The sequence below is a fragment of the Streptopelia decaocto genome (assembly GCF_964273445.1).
Source record: "Streptopelia decaocto genome assembly, chromosome: 17".
NCBI classification, from domain to species: Eukaryota; Metazoa; Chordata; class Aves; order Columbiformes; family Columbidae; genus Streptopelia; species Streptopelia decaocto.
In genome coordinates, this window is record NC_138672.1 from 7,382,449 (window position 1) to 7,401,138 (window position 18,690).

An 18,690-nucleotide genomic window follows, 5' to 3' on the forward strand; every position below is an offset into this window, starting at 1 on the left:
GAATCCCCCGTTGCTCGGTGCTGCTCCTCCTGCTCGTCCCGTGGGTCCGCGGCTGCTGGGCGCCCCAGCTGGGACGTGGGGATGGTGTCTTTATACTCTTCTGCCTTAATGAGCTCGTTTGCAAAAGGCTGGGTGGTAGAGGACTGTGCATTTTAGAAACACCTACCTGGGGAGCGTATCCCTGGAGGAGTGAGTGTCAGGCAACCTGGTAAAAAAAAGGTGCAGAGACCAGTGTTGTTACCAGCTGTGCTTCTCGTCTCCTTTGCAAACAGCCCCGTGTGTTTTGTGCTGGGCTTTCTGCAGCCTTGCAGACAGGTTTTACCATATCCCAGCACAGATTGTTTTTCCCTCCTTGGTTGCTACCACAAAGGTCCAGGCATGCCTGGGCAGCTCCGGCGAGGCCTCCGTTGCATCATAGGTGGGAAGAAAACTGTATTTATCGCGTGCATCAGTACAGCTAATGAATGTGTGCACACATGCACAGAGAGCTTTTGTAGAGGCATAAAGCCCTGCATGGTTTTGAGGTGGGAACGAGCTGAGTGCCACTGCTTTTAGCACCGACATGGTTTCCTGGCTGTGCCGCAAACACGCCGTGGGTGTAATCCGTGGGGTTTTTGAAGGGATTGAGCTTGGTCTCTGTGTGCATGCTGCAGAATGATTGAAGGCTCACAAGAGCCCTGAGGATCCTGGGGTGAGAGGCAGGGACCGGCCTTCAGCTTGGGGGCACCCAGGAGGTGGTCGATGCTTCTACCATTGAGGATGTGGGTGTCGCACCAAGGTCACCACCAGCTCTTGAGCTCCCCCCGCTCCCCATCCTCCCACTGCCCTTCAACCTTCCAGGCAGGACCAGGATCTCCAGCGACGGGGGGATTGGCAAAACCCCGGCTGAGCATCACCCCCTTTTCCCCCTTTTCCCCCTCCCGACATTTTCCCCGGGTTTTCCCCGCCGACCCCTGCGCGGCGGCTCCGGAGGAGGGGGGGGCGGTCTGGGATCCCCCTCCCCAAACCGAGACCCCGCGGTTTGGGGCGGTGGGGCCGTACCGAAGCGCCCCCCTCCCTCGGCTCCATCCCGCAGCGCGGGGCGGGGCGCACCGCCCCAACCCGCCCCTCACCGCCCCTCCGCGCCCCCGCAGCGCGCCCGCGGCCGCTCCGCGCCTGGCGGCAGAGGGCGGGGAGGGTGCGTGTAACCAGGGCCACGCACACACACGATCGCGCACACGGGGCGGCCTCGCCGCTCGCCTTTGCGGCCAAACCCCGGCAACAAAGACACCCACCCCCCCCGCTCCCCTCCCGGCCTCGCTGCCCGTCCCCTCCGCGGGATGTAGCCCGGCCGGGAGCTGCCACCGAGGCCCCCCCGCCCCTCCATGCCCCCGCAGTGAGGCCGGGAGGCGGCTCTGCCGGGGCTGACGGCGCTGCCGGCCACCATGGGGAAATCCAACAGCAAGTTAAAGCCTGAAGTTGTGGAGGAGCTGACCAGGAAAACGTACTGTGAGTAAACGAGGGGGGCATGGGGGGGCAGAGCCGCGGGGATGCTGCCGGAGCGGCTCGGCGGTTGTGGGGAGGCGGTGGGGCCGTTGTTGGGGGGGTGGCTGGGGTCCGGCCCCGGCCTCTTCCCCCGGCTCGTCCCCGCGATCGCAGCGCGGAGCTGAGATTTGTGCGGGCAGCGGCGGGGCCGAGCCCCGGGGGAGGGCGCAGGCTCGGCCGGGCTTTGTTGCAAGAATTCCGAGATTAGCCTGGGAGGATGAAGAAAACCCACAAGGCAGCAGAGACAAGGAGAGGGGTAGCAAGCCGGAGGAACGCTCCGTTTTCTTATAAAAACAATTCTCCGTGGCCTATTTCTAAGGCTCCGGTAGCCGTGGGACAAGGGCTGCATCCCGCCCACCCGGAGCGATGCGCCGTCCTTTGCTGACCCCCCTCCTGCTCCGAGCATCCTTCCCCTGCCTGGCCCTGGGGTGTCACCGCCGGGCGGGTACCCGGCGACCGGCCGTGGTGTTGTCCTCCCCTCACCAGGCAGCTTCTCCCTAAATGGGGAGCCAAACCGTCTGGGTGGTTTTTGAAGTTTGGGTGCATTAGTTGGAGGGGTTTCCTTTGTTATTATCCTCTGAAGCGGAGAGAAAATTCTGACACCAGTGAGTTTCATATTTTTGTATTAATATCTCAGTATCGGTTTAATAACCTGATTTTCTAAGTGATTTGCCTTCCCGTCTGAACCTCCACTGTAATCTTATTAACATGACTAATGCCTGAGCCATCCAATTTTAGCAAAATCAGTTTGTTTGGTTTTTTTCTTCTGAAGGATGCACAAAGGAAACAAAGGCTTTGGTGGTTCAAGTTTACCTCTCTGCTCCCAGGTCCGAGATATTCCCCCTTTGCCTCAGAGAACTGCGAACGTGTAGCAGACCTGCGAGCTCTCCCGCTGTCATTGCTGCAGTCCCACGGCAGCGCTTACCCAAAAAGGCAATAGATTAGGATGCAGCAAGTTCTCCCATACGGAGAAGAGGCAACGCTGGTGCATTGCACAACCCTACACGCGGGGTTTGCTCTCTCATTGTGGCACAGGCAGGTTGCAGGGAGCATGTCTGCATAGCCAAACTCTGAGTGGTGGTAGGAGAGGTTGGGGTACCTGGGCTGGGCTTCCTTAAAGTGTCTCAGGGAGGAGAAATGGTGCGAATGTGGCAGTGCAGGCTGGGCACAGACCCCCGCTGGAGCTGAGCCTGGGTTTTGGTGTCCTCACTGCAGCTGTGACCCGCGGCGGTGCAGCCGCGCTGGGACAGGTACGGTTATTGCCGTGCTGCAGTCGCCTGCTTGGTTTGCGCCCGCCACGATGATCCAATGTCTGATGGAGAGGGATTTGGGAAGAGCCGGCCCTGGCACAGCCTCGTCTGCTGGTGATCTGTGTGCTGGGCGTTCTGCACCCCGGGGGGCTCCTCGCTGCGTGGGGAAGGTGTTAACCCCAGCGGGGCAGATGGGCAGCGATGTCCTGTGTTCTACAGGCAGCCGATGCCAAACGAACACAGCGCTGGTGAAATCATCACCTGCGAGAGTGGGGATGTCTCATTTGCTCCATGAGGCCAGCAGAGGGTCATTGCCTTTTGAATCACTTTATTCCCAACTTTCTGCTCCTCTCCCTTGGGCGCCCTCACCTTTCCACCGCACCCCCCCAGGGAAAGACTCCAGTTCTCTGACAGCTCCCTCGATGAGTTCCCGGCCTGCCTGGGGTTTTCCCTGCCCGCTCCAGGTCTCCATGTGCCTCTTTATTGAGGTGGACCGGACCTGTGTGCCCAGGCAGCTGTGCCGTGGGGCAGCACGTGGCCCTTCGCGTGGCCAGAACCCGCTGCAGCATCCCAACGTGCCCGGGCAGCGCGGTACCTATCAGGGACAGCCTTTGCTAATACCAGGCTCCGTTTGTTGATCTCTGCTCGTTGTACCTCTCTTCTCTGGGATTAATTACTTCTGCTGAGCGTTTCTGCCCCTCTTCTGCAGCTGTCAAGGCGAGCGCGCGTTCCCTTGTCTGGCAAAGCGCTTCACAGGGCCCTCCCAGGCATGTCTGAGAGCCTCTGATTTATCTTCAGACCCTGGGAGATTGGAAAGATTAATTTCATTCTGGATTTGGGGGAATCTGGGCAGAGGGGATGCAGGTAGGAGTGCAGGGTTGCACCGAGCACAGTGGCTACGGACCAGCTGGAGCAGGGGACAGTTGTACCCACAAATCCATGGCATTCTTGACAATTTCTGGTCTGCGCCGGGCAGGTTTTACTCCACGGCACTGGGCTATTTCAGCATCTTCCTGGCAGACCAGCCATGACCACCCTTCGAAGAGCATCCCTGGTACGTGGTGCCCTTCCCACCAGCTGGGCCTGCTTGGTGCATGGTGCTGCTTCTGCTGCTGTTACAGCACATCTGGCCAGATGTCTCTGGGAGCCTGTAACTGGCAGCTAATGATGGGGACCTGCTTGTGTCCCAGGGAGGTTCCCATGGCGGTGAGAGCTGTGGCTGCGCTACATGAAATGTTCCTCCTACAATGGGATTTACTTCCACTACGACATTTTCTGTTTGTGTGATTTCCAGACAAAATGAAGCAAATAACAAAAATCCCCTTCTTGGTTCTGCAGGATGGGATGGGGAGATTTCATCCTCTCTCCCTGCCCCATGTGTCTTTTCTGCAGATTTATCACATCTGTGGGACTACAGAGGACCCACAGCCTGTCTCACATCCCCTCGGTGCTCTTCTAATGCTCAGTGACTTATTGCATCCCCTGGCCGCTATCCCTGTCCCCTCTGGTCTCTCCATCTCCTCTTTCTGGCGTGTCTCTGGCCATGCTGTGGCAGCAGAGTTGCCATCAGCAGCCTCCATGAGATGCAAGAATTATTTTCCTGCAGTTATTGAGAGCAAGTTGTCCTGGGTCCTGCTGGGAACCGGCCACGGAAAGGCAGGAGCCTGGAAACCTCGTGTGCTGGCTCCTCTTCCCACTCCACTCCTGACTTAAGTTGCCAGGGGCCAGATTTTAATGGCACTTGGACACCTGAAGGCGCAGAGGGACGTCTGAGGGCTCCTTCAAAGCACCGGCTGCCCAGGTCCTGTTGGTTTGGACCCATCACCGTGTGCCTTTCTGCATCTCCGGGCACCTGAGTGCCCAGGAATACCCGGCAGTGCCAACCTTACCTGTGTGCACAGGCCAGGCTGGGGCTGCATAGGAGCGTACAGGAGCAGCCAACACTGAGCGATAATAATAATGAATAATAAATGATGTAATTTTTTGTACTTCCATAGTGCCTTTCATCCAAAAGTGCCTTATAATCATTAATTTATTAATCTTTCTGATGCCTTGTTGAGGTAGCTTGGAGATGCTGTTTTGTCACAGGAGGTGATAGCGCCCGAGACTCGAAGGAACCACCATCCTGGATTGTGTCTGCTGGCCCCTCTTGGGTGGGAATTTAAGCCTGGGCTTAACTTGGGCCAGGTGCTTGGGGCTTATGGCCGTGCTGGGATTTGGGATTGTGTTTAAGAGCCTTGCGGGGTTGCGGTCAAAGCATTCTGCTAAGCTGGAGATTTGTGAAGGTCCTGGAGTATCGCTGCTCCCTGCAGCCCGGATAACGTTGTGTAAAGTGCATGTGTGCAGAATATGTGTCGTGGGTGCACATCGCTTGACGTGGGCTCCTTTAGAGAAGCAGGGAGGGGAGCGCGGTGCTGGGTATCCCGACTCACAGCGGCGCTCCCAGGCCAGCCCAGCCGCAGCATCGGCAACCCTTAAAATCACGAAACAGGCTTAAAGTTTTGAGGTTGTTTCAGAAGAGCTGTTTTTTTAAGTCATTTTGGGGTGAATTGGATTCCAGGGTTCACTTTTCATAACTATTTCCCAGGTCTGGAGCTACTAAAACTGTACATTTTTTTAATGCCGGCTGCCAGCCCTGCGGTCGGGCACGCTTGGAGCCATGCGGCTGCAGCAGCATCACCGCTGGGATCGGGCGCAGGGTCGGGGTGATGATCCCGGTGCTCTGGAGGTCACGGTGAAGCTCCGGTGAAGGCGTGGGAGCCGCGGCGAGGCTGCCAAAGCGATGCCCGGGCTGCGGAGTGGGCGTGCGGAGAGGAAGATGCTCTTTTCCCAAGAACTGCATCCCACCCACTGGGATCTATTTTGTGGATTTTCAGCTCACTCTGGCATCATCATTTTCTGCTCTTTTACAATAAGCCGCAAAATTGGCTCTGTTGCTCGACGGTAATGCATTGAATTAATGGGCATTAGTTTAAGAACAAACTACAAACATATTGATTTGTAGTTACGGGGGTACACGGTGGTGGGTTGAATTATGCGGGAAAGGAAAGAAAATTCACCAATTGCAGCAGTTTTAAGGCAGGAAAATGGGTCGGTTCCTTGCTGGGTGCACCGGGCTGGGGTTTGCTCCGCCATGGCATGCCGGTGCCGGGAAATGTGCCGGTTTGGGCGGTGAGCAGGAGCAGAGGAGGGACCTCGGTGGCTCCCCGCTGCTGGTTTATTTTTAGCCTCCCGAGTGTTTGGCCCCGGGCGCTGGGTTTCTCTGCCAGGTTGGTTCGTGTTGAAATCCCTCCTGTTGCTCATCCGGCAGAACGCGGGGATCGGCCGGCCAGGTGGTTCCCACCCGTTATCCCTCAGTGGCAAATGATGGGTGAAATACCTAAAGCCCCAAAGGCTGAAGCGCTGGGGTCTGGTGACTGCCCGTGCTTGCTCCGTTTGGCCCTACAAACACCCACTTTGGGGCTGCCCGTGCAGAGGGATGGCGGGACCCCTCCTGGGAGAGGGGTGGGTGTGATGGGGCACTGAGATGCTGTGCTCGGTCTGTAAATTTGGGGCTGGGCTGCTGCTGGCCGGTTGACCTGGTGAGCGTTCCCACCTGCTCCGAGTGCTCCCAGCCTGTAATGGGATTTGCAGGAGCTCAAAAGGGAAGTTTTTGGGGGAGGAGGAGGGCACATGTCCAAGCACCCTGGAGATGTGCCGGGAACGGGGCGCAGAGCGGCTCTGCCATCCCGTGCCAAGCAGGGTGCCCTGGGGAAGGGCGATGGGCAGGATGTGCTGGAGGGATGCCTGGGGTCTGGTTTTGGTTTGGGGCCTGGTTTTGTTTTGTTTGGGGCCTGTTTTTACCGCAGCCCAGAGCTGCGGTGGTGGCAGCTGCAGTGCAGGTTCCCTGCGAGCTCCGTGGGGACATGATGTGCTGGCTCTGGTGGGCTGGAGGCATCTCCAGCCCCTTCCCCAGGGAGACCCCAACCTGTTCCCAGCGAATCTCATGTCTGGGCACCCCAAGTGCACGTGGGCCTGGCGCTCCATGGGTAGGTGTGAGCACAGCAAGTTTTGGGGTGTCCGTGCAGTGCCCAGGAGGTGTTTGCAGTGCTGGGAAGGGGAAGATGTGACCCAGGGCCCCTTGGGCTCCCTCTGTGGCAGAGCAGAGCAGCTGTCCCTGCCTCCTGCTGCTCCGGCATCAGAAGAATCACATTTCATTTATCCCCTGACATGTTAATGGATCTGCTTAACCACTCTCCTGACCTTTGCTGCTGCCGCTATAATTAAGGCTGTGAAACAAGAAGCTCTGAAGGCATCAAAGGAAGCGGCTGCTTCAGGGAGTAGCCCACAGACGTGCTTGTTCCGTTATCTGGGTGACATTTGTGGGGTTGCTTTGTTCATCCCTCCGCTCCTCGTCCTCTTGGGTCTCCTGGGGAGCTGGATGTGTGGGGAGCCCGGGGTCAGGGCTGGCCGGGGGATGCTCAGCCCGCGTTGCTCCCATCACCACTGCTGCTCTCCCCACCTCCTGCGCCTCGTTCTCCCTCCAAGGCACCTTTTTGGTTTCTACATAGAAGGAGAGGGCTGCCGGCGCTTCACCCACCCGCGTTTCTCCGGCATCTCCTTGTGGACAGCTGGACACCATGGAGATGCCCTGGGTGTCTGTGTTGTCCCCCGTGGAGGAGCGGGTGTTCGGTACCTTTGGCAGCCCCCGGCACAGCCCCGCCGGGGAGGGGGCAGAGGGGACCCTGCTGCCAGCGAGGGTTTGTCCTGCCGCCTCCTGTCCTTCCCTCGGCTCTAATGCCTGAGTCAGAGAGACTTTCCTCCCCTGCCTGCACTGGGTCCACAGGGGAGTTTTCCCCTCTTCCCCGGGGCAGGAATTGCTCTGTGGGTTGGGGGCAGCACCTTGGAGCCCCAGGCGATGCCAAAATGCCTGTGGCCAAAGCGGGGATGGAGCAGGACATCGCTGTCCCCAGCATGGCGAGGGCACGGGGGCAGCACCGGGGATGCTCTGCGCTGCCGTGGGGCATCGCTGCGTCAGCTCCTGGGGAAGCCGGGATTAAATCCAGCCCAGGATAAACCTGCCGCAGCCACTGGCTCCTGCTGTGGGTGTGTTTCAGTCTGATTCATGAATTCCCAAACGAAGGCAGCTGTCCTTTGCCCTTCCTCTGCTGCCTTTGCTGCAAAAGCAACTGCTGCTTTTTCCCTGAACCCAATTTCCAAAGCCTAATGTTGGGCCCTTAAATATTTAATAAAGTCTTAAAAGGATTTTAACTGCGTATTGGCTTTCCTGTTGGTACCAGCCCCGGGGGAGATGAGAACAGAGCTGCTCAGGGACCTGTTTATCCAGTCTGGGAGCAAGACAGACCATTAATGGCAACCACTGGCGAGAAGAGTGCCAAACGCACACGCAGTTCACTCCGCATATTGCTTTGTATCTCAGCAGTAACAAATGACACCAATTACAGTGTCGGGCTTGTGCTCTGAATGTCTCGGAGGCTCCCGGACCCGCCGTTGTCTGTGTCTGATGGTGCAAGAAGCCAAATTGGGCAAGTTGGGGAGATGGGCGAGCTGGGATGGGGATGTCCCGCACCGACAGGTAGGCAGCTCTGGCTGTGGCGGTGCCTGCGCGGGGAGGCTCCGACATCCCTTTGCGATGAGATGCTGCAGGGACACGTACTCGCGTGGGGACATCCCTGGCGCATGGGTGACAGGGCTGGGAGCAGGGACTGAGCGCTGCTGGGGCGCACGGGGCTGAGATGGGGCGCATGGGGGTTAGGAAAGCTGCAGCAGGTCATACCCGGGAGCAAAAGCAAATGTCGTGGGCTGGCTGTGCTGTGAGCCCTGGGGTTGGTGTGCGGCGACCAAGGGCTGATTCTGCGGTGAGTGTTTGCTCCAGCCCTGATACTGACCCCCAAATCTGGGTCCCAGGGGTAAGGAGTGAAATCCAGGTGCGTGAACACGCTGCTGAGCCCCACCGCCCGCTCGGCAGAGAGTTCATAACGGGTGGATATTAACGTTGTGATGACGTTGAGAGTGGAGTTTGTAACAGATTTATGTGCAGACAACTCTTAAATGTCTGTTTTGCAGTGGGGAGGGGTGGAGTGTGTTGGGCACAAATTGCAGGGTGCGCGGGGTTCACCCCGGAGCTCCGTGGTGTTTTACACCCCCCGTCATTTCCGCATCAGCACCCGAGAAGTTCACGCATGAGCACACAATTAATACACATACGAGCACACAATTAATTTACATATGAGCGCCTGGCTGATTTGTGCATGAGTGCCCTGTTAATTTGCACTGGATTGCACGCTGGTGAGCACCCTGTTGGTTGATGCATGGGTGCCCAATTAATTGGTGCGTGTGCCCCATATCAGTTTGTGCCTGAGTGTCCAATTACTTTCTGCATGAGCACCTGATCCATTCACACCTGAGCACGCAATTAGTTGCATGCACAAGTGTGTTATCTACTAATTACACTAATTTACGCAGAAGTGCCCAATTAGTTCATGCAGGAGTGGCCGGTGAATTTACGGGTGAGTGCTCAATTAGTCCATGCATGAGCACCCAATAAATTCATGAATGGCCCAAAACTTTATGCATGAGCACCCAGCTGGTTCATGCATGAGCGGCCCTTCCATTCACGCCTGAGCACTCGGGTAGTTCATGCATGAGCACCCCATGAAATCATGCATGAGCACCCAATTGGTTCACCCAGAAGCACCCGAATCATTTATGCATGAGTTCCCAATAAATCCATGCATGATCACCCAATTTATTTTTGCGTGAGTGCCCATCTAGCCCAGGTGTGGGTGCACAGTTAGCACATGCATTCGTGCCCCATTCATTTGCGCCTGAGCGCCCACTTTGCTCACGTGGGAGTGCCCACTCTGCACATGTGTGGGTGCCCAGTTTGCCCTCGCCTGGGTGCTGCTTGGAGCATCCGCAGCAGGTTTAGGTGGCACCAAACCCAGAGGGGCGCCCCAGCGAGGGGTGATATGCTGGGATGGGATGTGCAGGGGACATGTGGGGACCCCGGGAAGGAGCTGCCATGCTGAGGCTGTGGGGAAATAAATGCCATGGGACCACCAGCATGTCTTGGTGGGTGATGCAGGACCTGATGGCCTGGCAGAGCAGGAATGCCCTGCAGCAGCTGGGGAACCGCTCACTCTGTGCCTGGAAATCATTAACCCCAGTTTTCCTGATAAGATGGTGGTGACTGTGGCCCCGCGGGAGCAAGGTGCTGTTGTAGTGGTTGGAGCGAGGGGGATGTGCCAGGGTTTTGGGGGAGAATTCCTGCTGGCTGCTGCTGGGAATGGTGCTTGCTGAGCCCACATGAGGACAGCTCGGTGCTGTGGCACGTGAGGACAAGGCTGAGTGTCTCACTCCTTCTCAGGATCTGTCCCTGAGGCTGGGGCTCAACCCCAGCCCTTGCACAGAGTGGGGAGGGGATGGTTGTGGGATGGGACAGCAGCACAAAAAAAGCCCCGTGGGGCTGGAGCATCGTGTCACCTCCTGCATCCCACCGTGGCCAGGGGTCCCCAAGCCATTCCAGATCTGCATGCCCCTCGTGTACTCCTTAGTGCCGCCCCATCCCCGCCATGGTCCAGCGAGCTCCGAGCTCCCCGTGGGCAGAGCGATGGATGGGGATTTGCAGTCCCGGGTCCTTCCTCTCCTCCATGCCTGGTAAGCACAAATTAACAGGCTTGAGCACTGATTAACCAGAGCTGTTTCTTGCTGCAGCGGCAGCTGGGTGGTGGGAAGAGAGGGGGCACGCGAAGGGCGGGTGGTGATGGAGCTGTCAGTCCTCGCCTGTGCTGTTGGGGAGTGATGGAAACGTGGGGGAAGAGGGTTGGGGGTTTTTTGGGTACCGGTAGCTGGGAGGAGGGGGCTGGGGGCTGCTCACAGTGCAGTCCCATGGGGCAGGCTCTGCCCCTCTGTGTGGCATGAGATGTGTGGCCAAAACCCTTCTCCAGCTGAGACAGGAGCAGGAACGGACTGGCCGGTGCTGCTCTGGGATGATTGTCCGTGCTGCCTGCACCCCCTGCCCGCTCCTGCCCGCGCTGCCAGCCCTGTGCTCAGCGTTTCCCCGCACTTTGCTAAGAGCAGCGGAAACAAAGATGCTGCTGGCGGGAGCTGCCGTGCAGCCTTGTACGCACGGGAAAGGTGTCTGCGGCGCGTAGCCGGGGCTCCCGGCTCGGCAATGCCTCTTACAGCGTTGCGGTTCGTAACAAATGTGAATACCCTGTCTTTATTTAGCACCGATCATCCCCAAGGATCCCAGAGCGCGCTTCATCCGCTAACGAGCTGCTACGTGCGCTATTTATATCCATCCCCACAGCGGGGCGGGAGCGGGGGTCCCTGGGGAGCCTGGCACGGCAGCTGAGCCCACCCGTGGCCCCTGCTCCGGTGGGATGCAGCGATGGGGCTGCTGGGGGTCATCCCCTTGTCCTTGAGCACTCGGGGTCAAACCCGTCTGGGGTTTGTGTCACTGCAAACTGATTTGCATCAGCTCAGCATTGATGCCGGGGGGATGGGAAATGCAGCACCTGCTGTCGCACAGGTACTTTCGGTGAGCTCAGCTGGGCTCTGCACGCTGGGGAGCTGCAGGGGATGGGTCAGGGGGAGCGGAGGGACAGCCCTGTCCCTGTGTGTGTCCCCTGTCCCCAGCCCTGGATGGGTGGCTCAGCCTGGCCAGGGAGTGGCACGTCCCCGAGGTTTCCATGGCTGCAGGTCCCTGCTGCAGGGACGGCACGAGCATCCCTCAGAGCATCCCTCATCCGTGCCATGGGAGTGTTCACACCCAGCGAGGCCACAGCAGCTGGGAAGTGGCAGCTGCAAAGTCATCATCTGTCATTCCCTGCCCTGGGAACACTCTGCCCTGGGGAGGGCGAAAATTTGGTGGCACCAGAGGGACGCACCTAGAGATGGGTGTTTTCCCAAGGGCTGGCGGACAGGGCTGTGTTCCACCTTGCAAACCCTGCGGCTGCCCCTCGCACCCGGGGCAGGACGACGGGCACCGGTGCCAGTGTGCTGGAGGAGGGATGGGGCTTTGCGTGGCTCCATTCTGGGGATGCACGTTACCAAATCCCACCCCGGGAGCCCTGTGCGGGTTTTTGGACAGCGCCTGAGTGGTCCTCTCCATCGGAAAAGCCTCTCCCGGGAGCATCACGCGGGTATGAGGGGAGCCGGCTCCATCCCTCCCCTCCCACCCCAGCCCGAGCGTGTCATTACCAGCATTTCTCCTGTACTAAAAAAAGCACAAATTTCTTAATTGTTTCCTGCTGGAGTTGAAAGGCAGCTCCCGGGCCTGAAATAGCACATTGGGGGAAACACAGCTGAACGAGAGAGCGAGCAAGAGGTGATTTGCCCAGGGGACAGCCCAGGCTGCTACCATTGCCCCCTTTGCCTGCCCGGGGCCGTTTCAGGCTCTGTCCCTCCAGCTGTCCCTGAGCTGGGATGGAGGGACACCCCGTATGCACAGGGACGGCCTCTGGCACAGCCATCCCTGCCCATGGGGACATGGGACCAGCACTCGGCTGCGAGGCGGGGGCCAATGTGTGTGCCCCCCGGCCGCCCCTCTGCTGCTGCCTCTCGCCTTCTGCAGCCCGCACCTTCTGCCAGACACCTTATAAATCTTTCTGATGGAAAATTGCTTTCTTTTATTTGCCATCCAAGGTAATTGGCATCTGTTGATGTGTCTTGGGTCTCTATTTTTATCAGGCATTTGCACATTGACACATCTCCACTTCGCCTCATTATCCCAGCGCATTTCAGTCCTATTGCTTTTTTATTATTATTTAGATGCACGATGCAAAGGAAATGGCTAATGAGGCCGTTCCCCCCTCCACGCCCTCCTGCTGGCACTGGTTTCCCCGCTGACATGCTGGCCAGACACGGCTCCTGCAGTGGGACACATGGGGACAGCTGCCAGCCCCCCACCCCGTCACCTCCCCAGCATCTTGCATCCCATCAGAACCTTTCCTCTGATGAGGACATTCACCATCTCAGCAGCTGTGCCCACACTGGGGACACTCGGGGTTGCCAGCACTTGACATTTTCTAGCTTGTCAGGATTTGGGGGTTTCTCTGGAGCCTGGTGAAGCTTCCTGGGGTGCTAGGATGGGTTTGATGTTGTTTCTCCCCATAGTTCAGTGCCTGGGGGGATGCCAGCCCTGGGGCTGTGCCCATGCCCATGTTCACTGTGTTGGTGCCAGTGCCTTGCCCAAGCTGCCTCCAGGCAGATGTTTTGGCAGATGTTTCCACGGATGTTTTGGCTCTGGGGAGGCGGGAGGGCAGAGCTGGATCCTCCCCAGGTGTGAATCAGCCTGACCCTGGCATGGTCCTTAACATCTTGCAGCGATGCTGATGCTGTGCTCCCCTGGCATCTTAGTGGGCTCCCTGGTCTGGGATGCAGCAAAACTTGCAGCCCCAGCCCCATCGCCCCCAGGCTGTGCCTCGAAGGCCGACACTTGCCTGCGGGTACCACACGGCAGCGCTGGAGCGAGCCCTGGGGCGTCCCCCAGGGAAGTCGCTGATGGGAAGTGCAAAACGCACCGTCCTTGCTGTGAAAGTGCTAAATTCCATTCCTTTTTCTCTTTTCTCCCATTTTCTCTTGCAGTTACGGAGAAGGAGGTGCAGCAGTGGTGAGTGTCTGGCATGGGGGTGTAGGGCTGGCGGGCAAGGGGGTGGGAGTTGCTGGTGCTGAGCAACCCCTGTGGCCGTGCAGAGCAAGGGGTGCAGGGGGTGCACCTGTTTTGGGGTGCAGGCATCGGCTCATTTTCTGGGAGACCCCAAAATAGAGTTGTTTGGTTTTTCTTTTCTGTGCACCTCATGCATGGTGCATGGGGGGACTTGGCTCTGGTGTGGTGGGATGCCGCACGGTCCCTCTTCCCTGCTCCCTCCCCACTCTGGTGGATGGGGCGAGTGGGGACATGGGGACTGTCAGCTGGTGGCCATGGCTCTGCTTGGCAGGGGCCAGTGCTGTCCCAGTGTGTCCCCATTTGTAGCGGGGCCCGCAGAGGCTGGCGGGGCCGTGGTGCCGTACCAGCAGCACGCCCTCCCCGCATCCCCTCCGCTGAACGCAACGCCCTAGAAAAGCCACCGCTTCCCTTTCATCTTCCTATCCCACCAGTCAAGGTTTGCTTTCTTTATCTCTTTCTCTCATCCTTCCCCCCCACTCCCCACCGCCCCCGGTGAGTCATAGCTGCAGCAACGTGAAAAAGATGTCACCGGCACTTCGGTTTCCCACCTCGCCACCCCCTTCCCCTCCTCCTCCCCAGCCCTCGGCCCGCTGCAGCGGGTGCCTGACAGATCTGGGCGACACGTTGCATAATGCTCACGTACCCTGCGTGGTCCCCACGTGGTCCCCATGCCCGTGGAGCCATCAGGCCCCTTTCCCTGCACCCTCTGTGGTGGCACTTTGCAGCATTCAGGTCCAGCCTGGAGCTGGGATCTAAGGCTTTAGGGTGTTAAAGCACCGATGGGTTTTAGGAGCCTGTTTCAACCAGGCTCCTATTGAAAATGCCTTTAAAATACCCACCCCCTGCACAGGGTCACCTCCCTCAGCACGGCCACACTAATGGAGCCGGCGATGCCTCACTGTGTCCCCCCAGGACACAGTGACCCCCGGTGCCCCCCAGCTGCTCCAAGCAGCTTTCACTTGGGCTTGTGCAAAAAACGCCATCATGGACAGTGCTCACCAGAGCCTGGTTGGGGCGGGTCGGCAGGTCTGGGGTCACTGGGCTTGTGGGGACTGCGTTCTGGGGACACCCCCTGGTGCCCACCCTCTGCTCTTCCTCCCCAGGTACAAGGGCTTTATCAAGGACTGTCCCAGCGGGCAGCTCGATGCTGCTGGCTTTCAGAAGATCTATAAGCAGTTCTTCCCCTTTGGCGACCCAACCAAATTCGCCACTTTTGTTTTCAATGTCTTCGACGAGAACAAAGTAAGTCTGCGAGCTAGAGGCACGGTCAGGGGGGTCAGGGCTGCGTGTGTGGCGATGGTGGGATGGGTTCAGCAGTGCAGCTGTGTGATGCTGGAGGAGCAAAATATTCCAGCGCTACCTGGGGTGTGAAATGGAAGCGGCGCAGCTGTAGCGAGCGAGCCCCCGCGCTTATTTTAGTCGATGGGAGTCACGTGGGAAAAGGCGATGAAGTGGCGAGCGAGAGAGGAGAAGCGCGGTGTGTCGGTGCTGCTGACAAAAGCCCCCCCGCGCTCCCGAGTCGCTCCCCCCGTGATGCTCGCCCGTGGGCCGGGCACAGCAGCTGCATCCTGCCGCTGGAGATGAACGTGCATGGCTTCTCCCTCCCCATCGCCTTTTTGGATATACCCTTAAGAGCATGGGCAGGGGGGACTTTGCAGGGTGGGGGTGGCAGCAGCACCCTCACCCCCTCATTGCCCCCCCAGGATGGGAGAATCGAGTTTTCGGAGTTCATCCAGGCGCTGTCGGTCACCTCGCGGGGGACGCTGGACGAGAAGCTGAGGTGTAAGTGTTCCCTGCATGGTGGGCTCAGCCCCGCAGCCCCCGGCATGAGAATGGGGCCGGGGGGTGGCAATAGGGTGCATGTCCATTGAGGGGGCTGCGGTCACAAGCACGTCGGTGATGCTCTGGCTTGCAGGGGCGTTTAAGCTGTATGACTTGGACAACGACGGGTACATCACGAGGAACGAGATGCTGGACATTGTGGACGCGATTTATCAGATGGTGGTAAGCGGTGGGGGAGGATGTGGGGAGAGCAGCCCCTGGCGTCCCTGCTGGGCTGGAGCATGGGCGCTGTAGGAGGGATGCTGGAACGACCCAGATTCCCTCCCCGGGCTTTTTGGGTGGGGGGCTGTGGCCATTGTGGCCGGGGCAGGGTCCAGATCTGGCCGCTGAGGTTGGCTCTGGTGCCAATTCCAGCCCTTTGTGCCCTGTTCTGACGTGAGGGGTTTTGGGGAGCAAAACACGTGTCCTCGCCCAGAGTCCCCGTCCAGGCAGGGCATGGACATGTGTGTGACCGGGTCCTGTCCTGCTGCTGCAGGGAAACACAGTGGAGCTTCCCGAGGAGGAGAACACACCGGAAAAGCGGGTGGATCGGATTTTTGCCATGATGGACAAGGTGAGGATGCTGGAGGGGTATTTTCCGTGGTGCTGAGGGATTTAGGAGGCAGTGGCGGGCCCCCTTGCCACATCTCAGCTCTTGCAGGTGCCTCCTCCCCCCATGAATAAATGGTCTCAGCTGCTGCTGGGCTCGCTGCAGACCCTGCATCCCGCCGGGCTCACCGGAGCCATTGCAGGGTCCCCGAGGTGGCATTGCCCCGAGGTGGCACTGCTCCCTGGCTGCACCCATGGGTGCCTTGGTGGGGAAACCGAGGCTACAGTGATGGTGGGGATTCGGGAGGCCGTATGGGATGGAATGGGTGCTGCTGGTTCCCGGGGTGCTCAGTCCTGGGGTGCTCAGCACCTCCATGGTGGTGGCGCTGCGACCGGCGTGTTTTGCAGAACGCAGACGGGAAGCTGACGCTGCAGGAGTTTCAGGAGGGCTCCAAGGCCGACCCCTCCATCGTGCAGGCACTCTCCCTCTACGACGGGCTCGTATAGTCCCGGGGCCGAGCAGCGGTGAGTGCGGCATGGGGGGGCCCGGGGTGCCCCATCTTCCACCCACCTGCTGCCATTCCACCTTCCCTGGGGGCGGGTTGGTGGTTTTCCTCTGCTAAAGCATCAAAGCATGGGCAACCCCCCACAATCCAGCTGTGGGGGGATGTTGCTTCCATCCCAATGGGTTTCTCCCCGTCCCCCCCCAATCCCACAGGGCACCCCAGAACCACAGCCCACAGGGATGCGGGAGAAGCCACCTGTGGCACAACTCACGCTCTCGCCTGCAGATGCGTCTGCAGAAGAGGCAGCTGGTGTGCTGGGGACATGGGGATGCTCTGGAAAGAAATAATATTAAATGTTTTGTTTGTATTATATCTTATTATATTACATCATGGAGCTGGCAGGGTTTGGCTTGGGGGTGTCAGGGACACTTGTGGTTTGCAGCATCCTGCGGGTGTTGAGCTGAGCACTCCATGGTCCTCACAGTGCCCCATGGGGCCATGCAGAGGTGTCTCTTGGGGTGATTTTGGTTATTGCAGTCCAGGCAGTGTCCGATCGTGGGTGTCGGTGAGGTTTTCTTAACACTAATGGAGTTTTGAGGTATTCAAAATCTCCATGGTGTTTGCAGCTTTGCCCTTCCAGCTGCGTGGGTGGTGTGTGAGATGGCCGAGGGGCTTTCTGCCCATCATTCTCGCCTAATTTTCCCTCTCCCCACCTTCTCCTGCAGATGCCTGGGGGAAGATGCTCTCCGTGCCATCCGACCACCGCCGCGCCAAGCTTGCCTGTCCCTCTCGGCCTTCCTTTCTGTTCCACGAGCAAAGGATGCCCTCGAAGCGCGAGCTCACTCCCCCTCTCTGCACTCTGAACCAGCCGCTGCCATTTGCCAACTTTTGCTTTTTCCAAAAAAAAAACCAAACCCGTGACAGACCCCGGTCTGAGCGGCAGCGAACGCCCGAGACTTCAGAGCCGGGGGAACGGGTCGAGCATCACTGAAGGCAGAGCCCCCCCCAGCCTCCTCGCCCCCTTTGCTCCCCTTCCCTACGTTTTTGGATGGGACTGCGGATGTGCCGGTGCCGGCGTGGTCCTCTCCTGGTAGCCGGTCAGCTGGGGACGGAGCCCAAAGGTAGCGGGGGGGCCGTGCACCCGGGGCGCTGCCTGCGCGGGGCGGCCGGGGGGCCGAGGCACCGACGGCGACTGGGAACCTGGTCCTGGCATCACCTGCGATGCCACTGGCAACCTGGCCCGGCTCACTAGGGATATATATTATTATATTATTTTTAAATTTTTTTTTGTGAGACAGTATTGTGCTTTTTATTGTTTTTTTTTCCTTTGGTGAAAAAAAGCGAGGCTTTTTTTTTTTTTTAATATGCCTATCTCGACGATCGATATCCTTATTTATTTGTTGTAAATGTTGCTGCCGTGTTTAGTCTCTCGTGTGTGTGCGTCTGACCACCTAGGTGATGATATGTAAGGTTTACATGCTCGTACACTATTGCGGGGCACTGGGAGCCTGCAATAATAATGAAGCCAAAAATCTGCCTCCCCCCCTCTCCTCCCACCCTCTGTATCCTGAGTTCCGTGGGCTGGCTGCTGTTTTAAGGAGATGCTGTAGCTTCTTTTCCTCTTCCCCTGTCCCCTGCGTTTTTCTGTTCCCCATTCCCTTTGCAGGCTCAGCGAGGGCTCGCTCAGCTCAGGCTCCGAGCGGGGCAACGAAACCGCTGGGCACCAGAACATCCTCATTTCCTTTTTTTATCTTTCTCATTTTCTCAGTGCATGAAGCAGTATTAACGGAGCCAAGAGATGAGTTTGCTTTCCAGCAGATTCCTCTACTGTTTTCTGTTTGCAAGTGGTGGGAAGGTCTGTTTGTATCCCATGGGGGTCGGTGTGAATTCGCACTGTGCTGGTGGGGCTAGGGGAGCAGAGGAGGGGCCCATGGGGACAACTCGCTCTGTCCCCCCTGTCCTGGCTGGCACATGGGGGACATGCAGCTTGGGGTGTCTCCTGACCCCCTCGCCCCTCATTTAGGACACAGGAGGTTTTGCTGTATAAACCAAGAGCACGACCCCAAAGCAGAGCTGCTTGTGCCTATGCCAAGGGAGTCGGAGGGCTGGGGAAACATGCCTGGAAACCCGAGCGGGGGGCTTGGAAATGGACCCCCAGCCACAAGCGGTGCCCACACGGCCTCTCCATCACCCACCACCACTCCAGGATGTGCCCGAGCAGGGCTCAGCCCCACCAGGACGCGCTGTGGGACACGGTTGGCATCTCCGCGGGAGGACGAGGGTTACGTGGGTGCTGCTGCTGCTCTGTTTCCGTCCGTCTCAGCCCCTGCCCTGGGGAAGGATCGATTTGCAGCTCCTCGGGAGC

At 58.6% G+C, this 18,690-nt stretch overlaps 1 protein-coding gene across 1 annotated transcript; it reads left to right on the forward strand.

The window, feature by feature from the left end:
- Nucleotides 1-1,208: 1,208 nt before the first annotated feature.
- On the forward strand, nucleotides 1,209-17,720 carry NCS1 (neuronal calcium sensor 1). The gene is made up of 8 exons (XM_082067916.1): nucleotides 1,209-1,488; nucleotides 13,368-13,392; nucleotides 14,553-14,691; nucleotides 15,153-15,231; nucleotides 15,365-15,453; nucleotides 15,767-15,844; nucleotides 16,228-16,344; nucleotides 17,051-17,720. Exons 1-7 carry the CDS (start codon nucleotides 1,425-1,427, stop codon nucleotides 16,324-16,326), a joined length of 573 nt encoding a protein of 190 aa, XP_081924042.1. The 5' UTR covers nucleotides 1,209-1,424; the 3' UTR covers nucleotides 16,327-16,344; nucleotides 17,051-17,720.
- Nucleotides 17,721-18,690: the final 970 nt, after the last annotated feature.